The sequence below is a fragment of the Pseudopipra pipra genome, chromosome 11, assembly GCF_036250125.1.
Source record: "Pseudopipra pipra isolate bDixPip1 chromosome 11, bDixPip1.hap1, whole genome shotgun sequence".
NCBI classification, from domain to species: domain Eukaryota; kingdom Metazoa; phylum Chordata; class Aves; order Passeriformes; family Pipridae; genus Pseudopipra; species Pseudopipra pipra.
In genome coordinates, this window is record NC_087559.1 from 2,992,460 (window position 1) to 3,005,886 (window position 13,427).

At 44.5% G+C, this 13,427-nt stretch overlaps 1 protein-coding gene across 13 annotated transcripts in view; it reads right to left on the reverse strand.

Moving 5' to 3' along the window:
- Positions 1–13,427, reverse strand: part of CHL1 (cell adhesion molecule L1 like) — a 136,849-nt gene that overhangs the window by 55,402 nt on the left and 68,020 nt on the right. For 12 of the 13 annotated variants that reach the window (XR_010433390.1, XR_010433389.1, XM_064667152.1 and 9 more), the window contains 3 exons: positions 4,471–4,660; positions 2,427–2,532; positions 959–1,149 (listed from right to left, as the gene is read on the reverse strand). Coding sequence is in view for 11 of the 13 variants with exons in the window: in XM_064667152.1 (XP_064523222.1) it covers positions 959–1,149; positions 2,427–2,532; positions 4,471–4,561 (388 nt within the window). In the remaining 2 variants the exon portion in view is untranslated. Of the gene's footprint in view, positions 1–958; positions 1,150–2,426; positions 2,533–4,470; positions 4,661–13,427 lie in introns of those variants that run through there. The other variant, XM_064667162.1, reaches the window with a different exon arrangement.

A 13,427-nucleotide genomic window follows, 5' to 3' on the forward strand; every position in this document is an offset into this window, starting at 1 on the left:
TTTTTAATATAATTCTAACACTATTTCATGAGCCCTCCCATTACTTTTACCTTTCATGAACAGCTAATGCCTTTCAATAACTTTATTGCCCTTGGATAGCTACTCTGCCATATTTTCTGCTATTTGCTTTATCTCTCCAAATATTTTAATTCCTATATTTTCATGATGTGCTGGCATCAGTTCACAAACAAATTGTCTCTGCCCAGATTAGTTGGAGAATTTAGCAGCCTACAACTCTCATCAATATTTATGCTTTCTTCTTTAGAGAAAGAGGAAAGTATTAGAAGTGGAAGAAGAAGCAGTGGGTCTAAACAAACACAAATCAGAAAAGAATTCTTATGGGTTTTATGGCGAAGACAAAGCAAGTGCTTTACAAAGGCATTTAAAAAGCCAAGTCAAAGCAAACAATCATTTTCTGTTGTTGAGTTTTCAGCTCTCCTGAGATGGCTATCAAAAAGTTGATACTAATTTACTGACTAACTCATCCTCTAGAGGCAAAGTGGGGCAGAAAATGCTCAAAAAGCAAAAGTAAATAATAAATGTCCTCCCAAATACTGCATCTGGGAAAACATATCCATAATCTACCCAGTTTCATTTGGATGCAGTTGGGAAGGAGTGTCAGTAGCTGCACGTGGGAGTTGATAGTCCAGGGGTCTTGTCTGAAATCCTGCATGCAGATTTGATTCCTGTCCTCAAAACCAGCAACTAAACTAAATCATTCCAGGGAGCAAATAAGAATTTTTTCCTTTGAATATTCACTGAGTAACAAACAGTTCATGTTTCACCCTACACCACCTTAGGAACCAGTTCTTTCTCATTTCGTTTCAGGAAACACAGTTCTCATCTAAATAATAACAATAGTAATAATAATAATAATAATAATAATAATAATAATAATAATAATAATAATAATAATAATAATAATAATTTCAACCCAAAAGTAAAGTGAAACCCTTACTTGGAACAATAAGCTCGATTTCTTCTGACATGGCAGTTCCCAGCACATTGGAAGCAAAGCAACGATATTTCCCTTGAAAATTGTTGATGATTCCTCGGTTCTGAATCACAAAAGTTCCAGAGTTGTTGGATGTAACTATCCTCGGGTCAGACAACAAATCAAATGGTTTTCCATCCTTAGTCCAGTTAAAGCTGAAAAATAAAACAAGTGTGAGGAAGGGCAGGAGCTGGAGGTTTGCAGAGGGCTGTGTCTGGAGAAATGTTGGTGGTTTGGACTGGCAGGAGCTTTTCTCACCATCTCCCATGGCTGGACCCAGAAGAAACAGAGATGATCCCATGGAGCTGCTCCTTGCCACAGAATCACCTGTAGTTTTAATGTTACTGGGGTGTGATTTTGATGAATGCTGAAATATTTGTCACAGGTCCTGTGTCTGGACTTCTCAGACAGACTGAAATTTGGCTGCACTGATTCAAAATCTGGCAGTTGGAAATCACAGTGCATTCAGTGGGAGATGTACCTTTTTTTTAAGAGTATTGTTTCAAGAGAATAAATTAACGTCGACAAAACTGTATATTTTGTCACTTCACTAGTTTTGGCAAAACTGCCTTGCTACAGCATGGAGGGAATCTGGGTTCCTATCACCTAACAGGCACTATCACATCACTTCAAGAGAACAGAAACTTCTCATTGATGCACCGACAATCTGTGAAACAAAGGGAATTTGTCATCGTGCTACAAATCCCCATTCAGAGCTCAATTAAAAGTGATCAAGTAATCTTGGTATAAAGTAAAAAAAAACCTTTTTAAAGTTTAAATTTTGTTGCAGAGAAAGGAGAATGGAAGGATTAAAGACTAAAAATGACATGCAAACCAGTTATTAATTTAGCCCATTCAGTGTGGAAAGCCTCAGGAGGAGCTTTTACATTCTTGTTAATCACATTTTCATTAAAATCTTTCTCTTTTCTGCACTGGTGTAAAATACCTAAAGCTTATCTTTGGATATTTATTTGAATGACTCCTTATGTGTCCGTTTGTAACATCACCATGGCCCTGATGATGTCAGGTACAGACAAGTTATCTGATAAAATGCAAATGTGATGTCTGAATACATGATTTAATGTGTTTGACATTTTTAAGGTGGCTGTGGAAAAGGCAGAAGAGCAGCTGGGCTCCTTTGATTATTATTACACACCTCCTATCTTTTGCAGCATGGCCCAGACAAGGTTTTTTTTAAATCATGGGGTGAACTTGGCACGTGCCAGAGAAATGGAACATCTCCCAGCAAGAAAAAACATGTTGATACCTGCTCACAGAGTGAGGGGAAGTGATGGAGCAACAAAAACTCAGTGGCTCAAGTGGAAACCCAAATGATGAGCAGGTTAATGTGCACCAGCCACCCACAGCCAGAACAATGTTTGGCAAAGGTTAAAAGCAAACAGTTTCTGCTGCTTCCCCCAGCACTACTCACGTGGGATGTGGGTTTCCTCTGGCTTCACATTTAATTGTAAAGTCCTCATCAAAGGGGTAGGCAACCTGGGTGTGGGATTGCTCCGTGATTGTTGGAAGCTGTGAGACTGAGCACAAAGAGGTATCGGGTTAAATCACCAGGCAAGCAAAACAGAGCTCCCTCAGGTCCTTCCTTGGAAAGGGACAATGCCAGGATTGCCCCACTCCTGCTGAAAGGGAGCCTTGCCTTAACAAAAACATGATCATCATCTTCCTGGTATGGACAATGCTCTCTGCTCCCCCAGACTGGTGACTGGCACTGCCCCAGTGGCCAAAGAAAGGCTTGGCTGTGCCCAGCCCAGGGGCATCACCTGCTCATATTGAGAGCTGGGACTGTGCTACCCCTGCAGCCAAAGCACGGGGCCGTGGGCTGGGGAATTCATCCATAGGGCAAGTCAATAACTGGCTTTTAATCCAGACACAGATTCACACACATGAAGCAGCAAACTTGTACCTCTGTCCTGGATAAAATTGCCAAGAAATCCATGGACTGCAAGGCTGAGTTAATACCCCTCCAGGGTGCAGAGTTACCACTCACACGGTCACGCAAGGATGTTGCGCTAACATTGTTTTTTTCTGAGGGAATTAAAGTGTTGCAAATGCCTGTGTAGTAGAGCCACACGAGGGAGAACACTCCCTGCAGCAGGGCTGGGGATAATGGGATCATCACATTGTTATAAACAGCCAGGAAGAGAATTAACATGCTCTTTGGTTGCTATTTGGAGTCCAGGAAGCTCAAAGCTGGAGCGAAATGTCTGATCGTATCGTGTGCTCTCAAAGCTGAACACTTGCTAAGACCACCAGCTTCACTGATCAGAAAGAACTCTTTTTATTAAAATATAAATGCTTCATTAGAGCAAATTAATGGTGATGTGGTTCCCTCACGTAAAAGCAGTGGGTGCCCAGGCAGTTTGTCCTGCACTTCACAGGCACAGCTCCACTTCTGTTTTACTGAAACTCAAAGAACTGCTGCAGAACCTTCCTGAAAAAAAACCCTCTACTTTCCAATGCAAATTGGGACAGCTTGAAAAAAATCTCCTCTAACCCTGCTTGGTTGCCTTCCCCTTTGCAGCCAGGGCTGTTGGCAGCTCCAGAGTGCTGACAACTCACAGCAGCTCCACGGGATGCCCCAAAACTGGCTCATGTCCTACTCTGAGGCCACATCACTCAAAACCCTGCAAAGAGCCTACATTGCTTTTTCCCTTAGGGTTATTTGTTTATTTTCCCCCACCATAATTCATAAACCCCAATATTGTTGAGTTTTGCTTTGTTGAGGCTGTTTAACCACCCCCCCAAAACAAACAAACAAACAAAACAAAACAAAACAACACCCAAATATAGTTTGCAATCTTCCTGGTCCATTTATGTTTGGAAAATGCAAAGCTCAGAGGTCTGGGCTGTGCTCCAGGCAGTGGGGTCCACGGGCTTTGCTTGGATTGTTCCCTATGAGCCTCATCCCATATTTTACATGTGTCCTGGAAGCACATGGACCGTGTAAAACAGGCAGTTTAAATGCACCACAGCCAGAAAGGGACACAGGAGGTGCTCCCCGGGGGGGGATACAAGGTACAAAATACCTCCCTGGGGACCAACATCCACCCTGAGCCACACAGCTGCTCCTTTTCCAGGCTGGAATGGCGGGTTGCAAGACAAGAAAACAAGGATATATGTACATCAAACAAACTTCAGGGAGATTCAGAGCTGAAATGAGGAATTTATGTGAAGGACAAACTCAAACCCTCAGAGCTAAACTGTGTGTTGGATGGCAAACACCAGGTATATGTTATTAGACAAGTTCACTGCTACATTTAAACAGGCAAAACCAGAGTAGCTCTACTTTGTATCACACCTGAATTTCCCAAAGGCCAGGTTGTGGCAGGATTAAATTTAAAATGGAGCAACTGGAAAGGAGGATTTAATATTTTTTTTCTTCAGGGGAAGTTTAAAAGGAAAAAAGGGGATATCAAACAAAACGGCAAAGTGTACAGCAAATAACTACAACTCACCTGATAATGGTATTTCAATAGCTGCTGCCAAACTCAATACAAAGAAAAACAGGCATATGGTGATGCCTTTTGTGCTTAATAGCATCTCCATCACTCTTCTGTAAACAAGGAGTCCAAACAGAATGAGAGATACCTGGTGCTTCCTCTCACTGTCGCTTCAAATCAGACGTAGGGATGTGAAAGTGGAAGCCTAGTGAGGAGAAGAAACAACAATATTACCCTGCAAAATGAACTTGGGTCTAACAAAGCTATAAATTAAGTAAATGCTTCAGCTAAACTGCAAATTGCACTAAGTGGTCCAATTTCCTCTCCTCTCTCTCCATCCTTTGGTTTCAGGAATAACCCTTATTACATCTCTAACAAAAAAAAAACCATATACACAAAAGTACAACTCTATTATAGCACAGAAGGATAATTATTTTTTTGGGGGGGTTGCAATTAAAAGTAGGGATGGTTTAAAATGCAGTATATTTGTAATCATTCCAGTTCATAAATTTTTCTAATGAGAGTTGTGTAAGTTGGAAAGTAATGTAACAGATCTAATGAGAGAAATTTGGTACACTAATGACCTTGTTCATAAATCTCATCTGTCTTTTATCTTTCATTTATGCTTAAAAAAAGGACACAATCTCATTTAGTTCATTAATAAGGACCAGAACATGAAACATTTGCTTTTCCTCCATAATCCCAGAACTCCTATAGGTAGGTTTTACACATTCCATTAGACACTCTTAGGTTCTTCATTACAAGGCAAAAATGTCTTTTAGCTGCCAAAAGGAGACATAACCAGTGCTAATGAGCATTCAAGTGTAATTCACAGAGAAGTGAAAGTCTGGTTTAGATCAGACAGCAAGAAGAAATTGTTCCCTGTGAGGGTGGGGAGGCCCTGGCACAGGGTGCCCAGAGAAGCTGTGGCTGCCCCTGGATCCCTGGAAGTGTCCAAGGTCGGGTTGGATGGGGTTTGGAGCGACCTGGGCTAGAAGGTGTCCCTGCCTAAGGCAGGGGGTGGCACTGGATGATCTGCAAAGTCCCATCCAAGCCCAAACATTCTGAGATTCTTTGATTCTATGGATGTGGGTGCACTAAGGATTTCATGCAGCTTCATTCATGGTATCTCAGTGAATTATGAACCACTCTAAGGTGTGTTTGTACCTGTGCACCCTCTAACACATAATGCTAAGGGACATCAGTGCCAAGAGAATTTAGACCTCATTGTCAAGATAATTTCACAAAAGCCATTTTTAAGACAAGTCTACTGTGCTGGAGCAAAGGAGCAACCCCAGCCCTGTGCAGCACAGTGAGCTCTGACTCCAGCCACCAAGTTCACAGGCAGAGCTGTACGACCGTGGCAATCCATTTCCAGACTAAGCTTGGCTCAAACACAGCTCTTGGATCTTTGCACATCCCACCCAGTTAATCCAGGGATCAGAAAAGCAATCCCGGGATCACCGGGAGCAGTTGGCACTGGGGGCAGGCGGGAGGTGGGACCAGGGGATGCTCGTCCTTGCCCAGCACGGCTGGAGCAGGGACAGAGCTGAGCCACAGCCCACACACACACAGGGTTTTCTCCTCACCGTTGGTTTGATGGACCTCTACAAAACACAGGCACAAAGCAGAGATTCCCCTTTCACCCAGCACACTCCCTCTCGCTTCAGCTCTTGGGGCTGAGCAACAGGCTGTGCTATGGCCCTTCCTCCAGGGTAACTTCTGTTCACATGGTCCTCAGCTCATGAAAACTTCCTGGAAAGTAAGGTCTTTGAGAGCAAAATCCTTGGATGGAGGTTGAAATTGGCCAACGAGGGGCAGGCGACAGACACCATAATCACATAAGCCTCATTTGTTTAGAAATGAGGTTAAAAACCAGATGTCTTATAAGTATCTTAGGTAGTGAGTGTTTGCTGATGGAAGAACCTGACTAATCTGCTTAGTGCTGGTTTCACAGAGGGGGATGGTGCAGAAGGGCACCGGAGGGGACAGAGACCCTCTGGCTTTGCTGCCACCCCCAGGCTGTGCCCGAGTGCAAATCAGGCAGAGTGAGGCAGCACCAGCAGGTTCTGTTTTGTGGCAGTCGGTGTTTCCCGCAGTTTGAGTTCTCCTGGCTCTAACTGGTGAGTAATGGACCTTTCCAACCCTCAGCCTGCTAAAAGCTGGGCTGTGTGACAGCCTGGGGGGCACCCAGGACACGGAGCAGCCCCACCTGATGGCTGCTGTCACCTCAGGACAGGGCTCCCATCCTCCCTCACCTGCTCCTGGCAGACACTCAGCTCCAGATCTGTGTCAGCCACAGCAAAACAGATGCTCTGACAGCAAACCCTCTGGACACAGAATTGCAATTTAGGCTCATAAAAATCTGACCAGTGTGGCTGCCTGCAGATGGTACATCCCTGGCAGTGAAATCCTCCTCTCCCCCATCTGCTGACAGCTCTGGGGACCCGAGCAGGCAGGTCAGGATGCCAACCAGAGGCAGGAGAGCTGGGATTCCAGGAGGTGGGCAGCCTGCTAAGGTCACAGGCTGAGCAGCAGCAAGTTTCTTTTTATATCAATGTTACAAAGCATTGTGTAGATTCAGATTAAATTCAAGGAAGAAACCAAGAACACAACTCGATTCTTTACCCAAACCCATCAGCTCACACCTTTTTTTTCTCTCTCTTTTTTTTTTTTTTTAAATAAAGTGACAGAGCAAAGCAGAAACATTCCAAATAAGCAGGATATCCTTTATCCTGTGGTACAGCATGACTTGCCTCTGCAGGCTGCTGTAATTAGTTGGCCTGTCTAGCGCCTCGCTCCTCTTCCCTGGCTGGAATACTAATGCAGGGGCTGACAGCTCCAGAACTGGGAAGCAGCCAGCACAAGGGGACTGGTGCTGCTGGACTTGTGCACAGCCAGAGGATACTTCCAGAGGCCACTCAGAAATCTCCCTGCACTGTGTTTTACCTGGGCTGGTTTATTCTGGGGTGGATTCCCTAAGACGCAGCCCCGGTGTGAGAGGAACTAAGCAGGAAGAATTAAGCACCTCCATCTTCGTGGAGGTGTTTGCCTGGTGATAACTATCCAGCAAGATAAGCCTCCTGTTCCCATGTCATATATATTATCCCTAATGGAGTAGCAGAGGTGCTGTCTGGGCTGACAGCAGGTACTATGGAATGCCAGCCCTTTATGCACATCTCCCCCAGCCTCCACTGCACCCTGTTCTGGACAATGCTGGTCCTCAGTACATGGACAGATGAGACTCATCCTCCCAGCAGAGACCTGTGCCAAGCTATTAACCTCATTTAAGGTGACTATAGACAGGGCTGCCAAGCTGTAGGTGTTTAGGATGGCTCTGGGTGTTTAGAATGGCTGTCACGCCCTTGGCTGTCCCACCAAGCCTCAGGCCCACAGCTCAGCTGAAACTGCAGAGATCCTGATTAAATCACCAACCTCCCCTCTCATCTCCAGCACCCAAACAACCCCAAGTCCCTTCCTAAATGAGCCATATCAGACATTCTCCATCAGATGCCCAGACATCCATCCATCCAGACAGCCCATCCATCCCGGCTTCAAACACAGTCGCATGCCCAAACTTCAGGCAGCACAATCCTTCCCTCCTGGGATGATTAAACTCCAGCCCAAAAGTTCTCGTCTTGTGCCAGTTCCTAGCAAATGAACAATTTAGTTGCTTCAGTAATTTGGAGAAATGAATGAGGGAGCTGTGCAGGCACTTGGCAGCTGTGGGCAGGTTTCGGTCTCGCTGGTGCCAAAGCACAGCTCTGTCCTTGGGGGTGGGTGAGTGCCAGAGAGCACCTTGCAAAATCCTACCTTGGTAAAGCATCAGCCCTGCTCTGAGGCAGTGTTGGGTCAGGCCCAGAGCTCCTGCTTTTCTTGGAATCACTGCATGGTTTGGGTTGGAAGGGACCTGCCATGGGGAGGGACACCTTCCACTAGCCCAGGTTGCTCCAAGCCCCATCCAGCCTGGCCTTGGACACCTTGTGGATGTGGGGCAGCCACAACCTCTCTGAGCAGCCTGTGCCAGTCCCTCACCATCCTCACAGGGAAGAATATCTTCCCAATATCCAATCCAACCCTGCCCCCTGTCAGTGTGAAGCCATTCCCCCTTGTCCTGTCACAACAGGGGGTTGGGAAAAGCCCCTCTCCACCCTTCCTGTGAGCCCCCTCCAGGTACTGTCAGGCTGTGAGATCTCCCTAAAGCCTTCTCTTCCCCTTTTCTCCAGGAATTCCACCTCCTCCTTTGTTCTCACGAGGAGCTGGCTGCAGCATCCCTTGGACCAGGGAGGGGGGCACCAGATTGCCAAAGAAAACCTTTCTTCTACCCAAGGAATGAACACGTATCGATGCAACAAATGTCACATTCACAACCCCTCCTCTCCCTTTCGCTTTCCCCCCCTCCTCCCTCCATTTCTATCCTTCTATTTGCTTTTCTCTGCCTCAGGCTTAAGTCAAGTAATTTGAATTCACTGCAAATACTTATCTGTAGTTCCTTACCTGCAATTCATTATTTACTGTGCTGTTCAGTTAATAGTAAATACTGATTGCTCTAAGGACAGCTCATTTGTTTGTTTAATGAGCTGCCTTTAACTTACACTGAGCAAATCTTTCAAAATATCAGTTTTTTCCAAGGAGCAATGCAGTTCCAGAATCTTTTATTATACCCCCTTACTTCCAGAAGGATGTAATAAAAATATTGGACAACCAAACAAGAAAAAAATTAAATTTCCATTTATCTCATCAACCTAGTGAAAAATTTTCCCTACGTGTAATTACTACATTAAAATTGCTCATAAATAGTAGCAGGATGACAGCCAAAATTCCCAGATTACTGGTCTACTGCTTCCAAGAGAAATTATATTGCACTACTAAATATGGCATCTACCTCAGCTGTTTCGTTCCCTCTTCAAATATGTAAGGTTTGGTTCTTGTTTAAGTCCTGTACAGCACAAATATTCAGGAAAGTACTGGATTCCCACAGCTTAACACTGGGACATCTCTGGGCTAAGTTTTTCATTATCTGGAACCAGGTTTAATTTCTCAGTGACTTGTAAGTAACAGGATTTTTAAATAAAAAGCCATTCTCAATTAGAAATTACAGCCTTCTGTATGGTCACAGTTACAGAAAACCAGAAAAGCACTTGGGAAAAAATTGCTTTCTGGTATAAGAAATAAAAATTTGGTTGTTTAATGATACCACATGGAACCATAAAGGTTGGAAAAGACAAGTTCAGTGAGTATATAATATAGGAGCTTAATTAAGTCCTCTCACTTTCTCAGTTACAGTCCCATGGTTGGAGTTCAGCTTGTGGAGGATCAGTGCTCCAGAAGTGTTGCCTCCATCTCCATCCCTGCACAGGGTCAGCCTGGACCTGGAGGCTCCAACCCATGTAATCCCTTCACCCCTACAACCTCTGAAGATGCAGGGATGTTCCACCTGCAGCTCCCAGAACAGGTTCCCTGGGATACAGGTAGAGCCCCAGGGAGCACATGGAATTAATCACCCCTGTGCTTTTCCATGCCACAAGCAGGAGTAGCTCCCTACTTCACTAATTAGCTGGGAAAGGCTGAGATTTATACCAGTGAAACCCTAAATGTAGTGCTCCAGCAACAGTATTTGTGCAGCTCTAGAAGTCTTTTTTTCCCCTGCAAACCCCCCACGTGCAGAGTCACTCAAATGTTTGGAAAAGATGAGAGGGAATATTCATAAGGCCCCCTCCTTTCACTTCAGGTGTCAGTGTTACACACACAGCTTTTCCCCTAAAAGCTTTTTGACATCCCAGTGCTAGTGGCAGGGAGAAGATAACCTTCACTTGACTCTATCCCAGCCACCTATTTTGGGATGTTGTCGGTTCTTAAAAAAGCAGCCCATGATGCAAATGCTGGAAGTGATTAAGATAATCACCCAAATGAGAAAGCTGCTCTTCCTTCCGTGGCAAAATATTTCCAAATAGACAGTAGCACAAAGCTGGAGTGGAGATATTTTTTTTTAGATGCAATTCCACTCTCAGGAGGTTTAGTGAGAAAAGTCTATGTATTATTTATCCTGCCAAGGACTTCATAAACCTTATTGGACAGCACACCTAAAGTAAAAGTTCTCAGTGTAGTTAAACAACTTCAGCATTATTTCACAAAATTTATATGTTTCAAATATGATTGCAACTATTATTCCTTCCCAATTTCATAATCCATCAGTCTTTCAGTTTCCCAGACCACAAAACCACTCTAAAAATGTGATGGAATGAATATAATTAATAAAGAAATATGTACCAAAGGCCGTGAAATGTAGCACAAGCAGCAGTAAAACATTCACTTCAATAAACAGTGTATTAGAATTAATTTCCCTGGGACAAGGTTATAAGAAATAAATAAGGAATCTGGGAGCCCAGCTTGTCAGGTCCTGGTTTTCTGGGAGGGCAGTCAGCCACGAGGTGGGCAGGGGGATGGTCTGTCCCTAGACTGTGACAAACATCTCAGCTGGATGTTTGTGATGATTGTGTGGAATTCAATTTATTAGGTTTCTGACTGAGCCATCCTGAGCTCAGTGGAAGTTAAGAGGTGCACAAGCACCTTCCACTCCAAGTGTCCAACCCCACTAGAAGGCACCAGTACCAATATGATTCCTGCCAATTAGGTTATCTGAATAAGTTTTTCCCCTTCTTTTTTTGCTTACACCTTCCAACATAATCCATCAGATGGTTCCTTTCAAGTCAGCAAGAGTTTGGGTTTGGGGTTTGGTTTTTAAAACAGCAATGTTTCTGGAAATACATGGTGTTCAAACTTAATGAGTAATTTAGAATCATAGAATCATAGAATGGTTTGGGTTGGAAGGCACCTTAAAGCCCATCCAGTACCACCCCCTGTCATGGGCAGGGACACCTTCCACCAGCCCAGGTTGCCCCAAGCCCCATCCAACCTGGCCTTGGACACTTCCAGGGATGGGGCAGCCACAGCTTCTCTGGGCAACCTGTGCCAGGGCCTCCCCACCCTCACAGGGAACAATTTCTTCAGTACCCATTTTGATCTTTCTGCTCAACCCATCCAATGTTAACTGGAATTAATTGAGCCCACCAGAGGATCATTTGTTAACTTAAATAAAACTCCCCAATTCTGTATTTGCTTCCTGTGAAAATCTGCGTGAGCAACTTTAAGACATGGAATACTTGACAAAACTACCAACTTAATACAAGCTGCTCAACTGCTGAAAACAAAATTCACTTTTGCAACTGTGGATATTCACAGCAGAAACCTGCTCAGGAAGTCACAGCCCTGCAAAGATGATGAGGAGCCCCAGGTTTGCCAGCAGATCATCAGATCCACTCTGCTGGAACCTCAAAATGCCTCTGAGCAGCACTTGTAATAAAGACTCACAAGAAAATCCAGCCTGGAAATCAATACCTGGTTTAGTCTCTTCATAACCAGTGAAATAAACCTTCACTGTGGATGGCACTTGCTGATGATGAAAACCTCATTATACTTTAGTTGTGGCATTACTGACACGACACTTACAAGTAAATTGAGATAACCACTGCTGTGGTTATTTGTACCATTAGAACACACAGCCCTGAGTGCCCTGCAGCCAAATCCCACCATTAGGGATGGTCTTAAACCTGTGAGTGAATACAAACATCTGTATTGATTTAAAGAGAAGAACAGACTTAAGCAGGACACCAGGTGACCCCAAAGTGGCTCTGGCTCAGCCCTTCTGATGGGACAGGATGGATAAGCACCAGAGGGAGTGCAGGAGAATCCTCTCCTGCTACAGACACCTTCCACCTCCTACTGCTTGGGGACTTTCTAAGCCAGATGCTGCAGCCAACCTCTAGTCTGTAATAGCTACCAACGGGCCTCTCTTCCACCAATTTAAGTACTTTTTTCTTTTTACTGCTTTGATGAAATATTTGACCTCCATCAACTGAATTAAGGAGTCCCTCAATATGTATAAACATGTAAGTGTTAAATTTACTGCTCAATAATCTCACTGGCTCTTCCCAGCTCTCTACAGGTCCCCCCCCTTGGCATCAGTTCTGAGTGTGCAATTCCTTCTATCCCCCCTTTGCATTCCCATTGCCAAACTGAACCTCCCAGAGCAGCAGCTCAGCCAGAGCACGTGCATGTGGTGGGGTAACTCAGCAGCCCAGTTTGGTCCCAGGTCCTGCTTCCCTGCCCATCCTCACTGCAGGTGCAACTGTTCCTCCCCAGTTCACTTTTGGACTGGGTTAACTGGGCACCTCTGAGCAGTGGGAGCTCTGGGCCACCACGGCAGCTCCTGGAACAGAGGAGGTCAGGTCTCTAGACACAAACCTAATCTTTTCTTCCAGTTCTACTGGGGCAGCAATCTCTCTTTCAGGGGAAAATGTGGATTTAATATAGTGTACCTGAGGTATATATACCACATCCTGCAGCATAAATTGCTGGTGCAAATGTTCTGCAGACTCCTGAGAAATCTACAAGTATTTAATTAGCAAGTTTTTAAGGCATTTAAAGTGGAATTAAAAATGCCATGTTGAAATTTTAGACTGTGTTCCTTCATTGCACTATGAAGTGTACTTTGCATGATTCTTGTACAAGTCACCATAAAATAAGGTTTATATATGCACATTTACAGATGTAAGAGCAGCCTAATCCCCCCACGTGTGTCTGCTTTATCTCCTTCACTCAAAGGTATGGCCATGCATTCATTCATTTTTTGTTAACCAATGAAACCAGAGGGATTATTCCAGCACAAGGAGATAACGCTGTAGCAGAGGAATGTCGTGACCTACAAACACACAGTGACCATCACTGGTAACAAACCAGCCCAGATCTGAGCTTTGCAGATCCACCTGAAAGCACAGCAGCCTGTTAAAAATTCTGCTGCTGTCTGAGGCTTTTGCCACTCTGTATTTCCTGGAGATACTACATCTCCTACATGAGCTTACCACGTTTCTGCCTGAAACTAGTTTTATATTAATTGAAATTTTGAACAGCCA